A 3,908-nucleotide genomic window follows, 5' to 3' on the forward strand; every position below is an offset into this window, starting at 1 on the left:
GAAGAAGGCTTCTTCTGCCCTTCTCCTAATAGACATTTGAGAGAGGCGTGCATGCACAGCCGTATGCATGCAAAACGTTTGCTTCTCTCGACCTTCCCCCCCCTCGCACTAAGATACAACCGTAGACACCCTAGATACATGCATACACATATACATATATATATATACAAAGACACATATACACATACATGTAGACATTACCACCTAGACACGTCAATTACCCTACGTACACACATATATATATATAGAGAGAGAGAGATATAGATATAGATAGATATATATAGATATAGATATGGATATATATAGAGAGAGAGAGAGGAGAGAAAGATAGATACATGTGACCGTGTCTATGTGTCTTTGTATATATGTATGTAGATATGTATGTAGATATGTATGTATATATATCTTTTAGTACATGCCTGAGTGTTTCTCTGAGACACGAGTCTTTGGAGACGGCTAGACCTGTGCTTGCTTACGTTCTGCTTCTCTTTCTTCTTCTCCTTGTCATAGATTTTCTATCTTTCTCACTCTTTTCTTTCTTTTCGTGGCGTCTTCTTACCTACAGGCAGGATGGAGATTCCTTCGTGTTCAACGGCAAATCTGAAGAATCCGTCCTTGAAGGGTTGAAGACGGCCTGTGACACTCCTCGTCCCCTCAGGAAAAACGACTAATGCATGCCCTCGATCCATCACTTCATTCGACTCCTAAGAAGAATAGACATACATACACATACATGCAAACTTACATACACACGCACACTAAAGAAAGAAAGAGAGAGAGAGATCCAAGATAAACTAAAAAGATAGAGATAGAGAGAGGAAGACGACCGAGTAGTCTTATAGAGGCTTATTACATTGAAGAAGATAGACGAAATGACCATAGAAGAAAGAGGAAGAGCAGGAGGAGGAGGAGGAGGAAAAGGTCGACCCGATGAGAATGTAAGATTGCGATAGCTCATAGAGAAAGATAGCTGCCCGCTTCTATGACGTGTAAGAAGCGAGTATTCTCCATGCATGCAAGCCGTCACACAAAGAGGACCTCATCCATGATAGATAGATAGATAGACTAAAGATAGACAGGCTAAAGATAGAGAGATAGGCTAAAGGTAGAGAGATTGAAGGAAGAGAGGTAGATAGATAGACTAAAGATAGATAGATAGATTAAAGATAGATAGATAGATAGGCTAAAGATAGAGAGATTGAGGATAGAGAGATGAAGATGGATTAAGGATAGACAGATTAAAGATAGATAGGCAGATTAAAGATAGATAGACAGATTAAAGATAGATAGACAGATAGATAGACAGATAGATTGAAGATAAAGACATCCCAGAGAGTCGAATACATAAAATGGAATAAAGTCAAATAGACAGATAGGCTGAAGACAGGCAGACAGACAGACCAGAGATAGGTACATGAAGATAGATATGGAGGGATAGGTAGATTGAAGATAGATATATATATATATAGATAAAGATAGATAGATATATAGATAGATAGATAGATATGGATAGATAGATAGATTGAAGATATATAGATAGATAGATAGATTAAAGATAGATAGATATATATATGTAGATAGATACATAGATAGTAGGTATGTTTGGTACCTGCATGAGGAGTTTGACGGCTCCAGGGGCAGTGGCCCATCCGCCTTTTTCCTTCGTGAATTTGACTCGTATAGAGCCAGCTAGCGCTAGACACCAGCCAGCTATAGGCACCCGACAGAGAGAGTCCTTTATGACAAAGAAGGCCGGCCATGGATAGACCACTGCCGTTAATAGCCAGGGATCTGGATCTCGATCAAAAGAAAGAAATAGAAAAAGAGAATAAGAAGATTGAGAAGAAAGAGAGAGAGAAGAAGAGAAGAAGAAGAAGAGGGAGATACAAAGAAAGATAAAGAAAGAAGATGGAGAGAGAAATGCGATAAGAGGTCTGTGCTCTCTCTCTCTTCTTCTGATCGAGTCAGTCTGAAGGCTCATCCCTCAAGGAGATCAACGAAAACAGAAAGAGACTAGTCAGAAATTAAAGATGAATAGATAGCTTAAAGATAGATTAAAGATAAATAGATTAAAGAGAAATAGATTAGAGGTGGATGTGTGGATGATCGGGTTACCTGCTCCGCTAGCATGATTGGCCATGATGACTGTGCGTTTCGGATTATAAGCCGAGGGAGAAAAGGAGGAAGAGGAGGAGGAGGAGGCGAGAGGCGGAGAATTCAAGAACTTCACGCGCCAAAAAGGCAAGCAATACAACGCTTGAAACACACAAAAAGAAAGAAAGAATGAATGAATGAATGAAAGCGAAGGGCAAGGACAGGAAGAAGAAGGAAAGCCTATCTGGTGAAATAGGTGTAAGAGATCTATGGAGAAGATAGACTACCCAGACATTTCTTCTTTGGAGATAGTCTAACTTTGTCGTCCCCATTTTTCATACATATAGCATAGACACCCTCCAAGCATACATATGGCTAGACCGATACACAGACACACAGATAAGCAGATCAAACATAAAGCTAGATAAATAGATAGAGAGAGAGATGAATATGGATAGATTTCCTCATAAATCTCTTCGGTGTATAGAATTGGATAGTAGATATGCTTTTTTGTTTGACTGGGTAAACTGCATGCATAGACTATCCACAGTAAAGACAGCGAGCTGCTTCTCTGGACTGAATTCCAAGAAGAAGAATAAGAAGAAGAAGCTAGAGAGAAAGATAGAGAAATGGAGAAAGACATATCTATCTCTCTATCTGTAGCTGTAGATGAGAAATTAGAGATAGATACGTAAGCTAACCTGCGAGCATATAAGTTTGGAATATGGAGCTTAAGACACGCGCTTTAACTCCTTTATGACGAAAAGAGAATGGCGAGAGAAGAACATAGGCGATAAGCTCGGTAAGAAAAGCTAGGCAGAAGAAGATAGAAACGACACAATAGAAATAGACAGTTAAAAGAATGCGAATAGGTACCGGAGCCATGGTGTCTGAATTGTAGACAAAGAGAAAAGCAAGAAACACCAAGAAGGCTCTTGGGGTGTATGTACAGACACCTCAGGTGGGAAGGGGAGAAAAGAATGATAGGAAAGTCTTTTAACGAAAGAAACACAAAAGGGACAAGTTCAAAAGTAAGAGAGAGTCGGCGTGGGAGATGTGCAGAGAAGAAGAAAAGAAGAAGAGCAGAAAAAGTAGTCAATCCTTGATTTGGGACGAGAGTTAAGTACAGAGAGAATGAAGCTATAGGTGCAACAGAAAGAAGATAGATGGAGGTGTATTGAGAGAAAGGTATGAGAAATCGAAGACTTCTCGTTGATAAAGAGACCCTAGATTCGATGCTTCCACTTAGGGCGTAATGAGGGCTGGAAGGAGAAGAGGCAGAAGAAATGAAAAGGAAGGAGAGATGCCGTTGAAAGAAAAGCAGTAATTCTGCCTTGTCTCAGGGGGGAAGAAGAGAGTGAGAGAACAGACTGATGAGAGAGAGACAGAGAGAGAGGAGCAAGGAGGAGAAAGAAGAAGCAAAGAAGATAAAAGGCTAAAGACATGAATGGGATACACAACTCTCTTCACTTCGACTGTCTTTCTTTGTGCTTCTTCTTCTCCTTCCCTTTGCCCTGAGGCCTCTTTTTACGGTCGCATACACATCAGATCGTTTTTAGATCGATCTGATACGCTTTAACTTTCATTTCTATCTTCTGTTGCTTCCCCTTGGAAAGATGTCTTTCTCTGAGGCAATCGGAAAGAAGTGGGAAGTCCAAAAAGAGGATAGGCAGCTGTCTCCTAGAGAGGACAAGGCCTCACTAAGAAAGAGCGAAAGGAAGGAGAAAAGAAGATGAAGAGGAACAAGAGAAGATGACCTCTCTTCTTCTCCTACTGCGCACCCCCGTTTACCGGAGAAGCCTAGGTATGTGTAG

At 40.5% G+C, this 3,908-nt stretch overlaps 1 protein-coding gene across 1 annotated transcript; it reads right to left on the reverse strand.

Annotated features, from left to right (window-relative positions):
- Positions 1–560: 560 nt before the first annotated feature.
- On the reverse strand, positions 561–3,890 carry CSUI_004163 (acyltransferase domain-containing protein; the record flags this gene model as incomplete). The annotated part of the gene is made up of 4 exons (XM_068064357.1): positions 2,796–3,890; positions 2,116–2,256; positions 1,610–1,791; positions 561–704 (listed from the first exon to the last, which is right to left on the reverse strand). Coding segments are annotated over exons 1-4 (651 nt in total), but the record flags the coding sequence as incomplete, so codon positions are not given.
- Positions 3,891–3,908: the final 18 nt, after the last annotated feature.

Source organism: Cystoisospora suis (assembly GCF_002600585.1).
Source record: "Cystoisospora suis strain Wien I chromosome Unknown contig_1911, whole genome shotgun sequence".
NCBI classification, from domain to species: Eukaryota; Apicomplexa; class Conoidasida; order Eucoccidiorida; family Sarcocystidae; genus Cystoisospora; species Cystoisospora suis.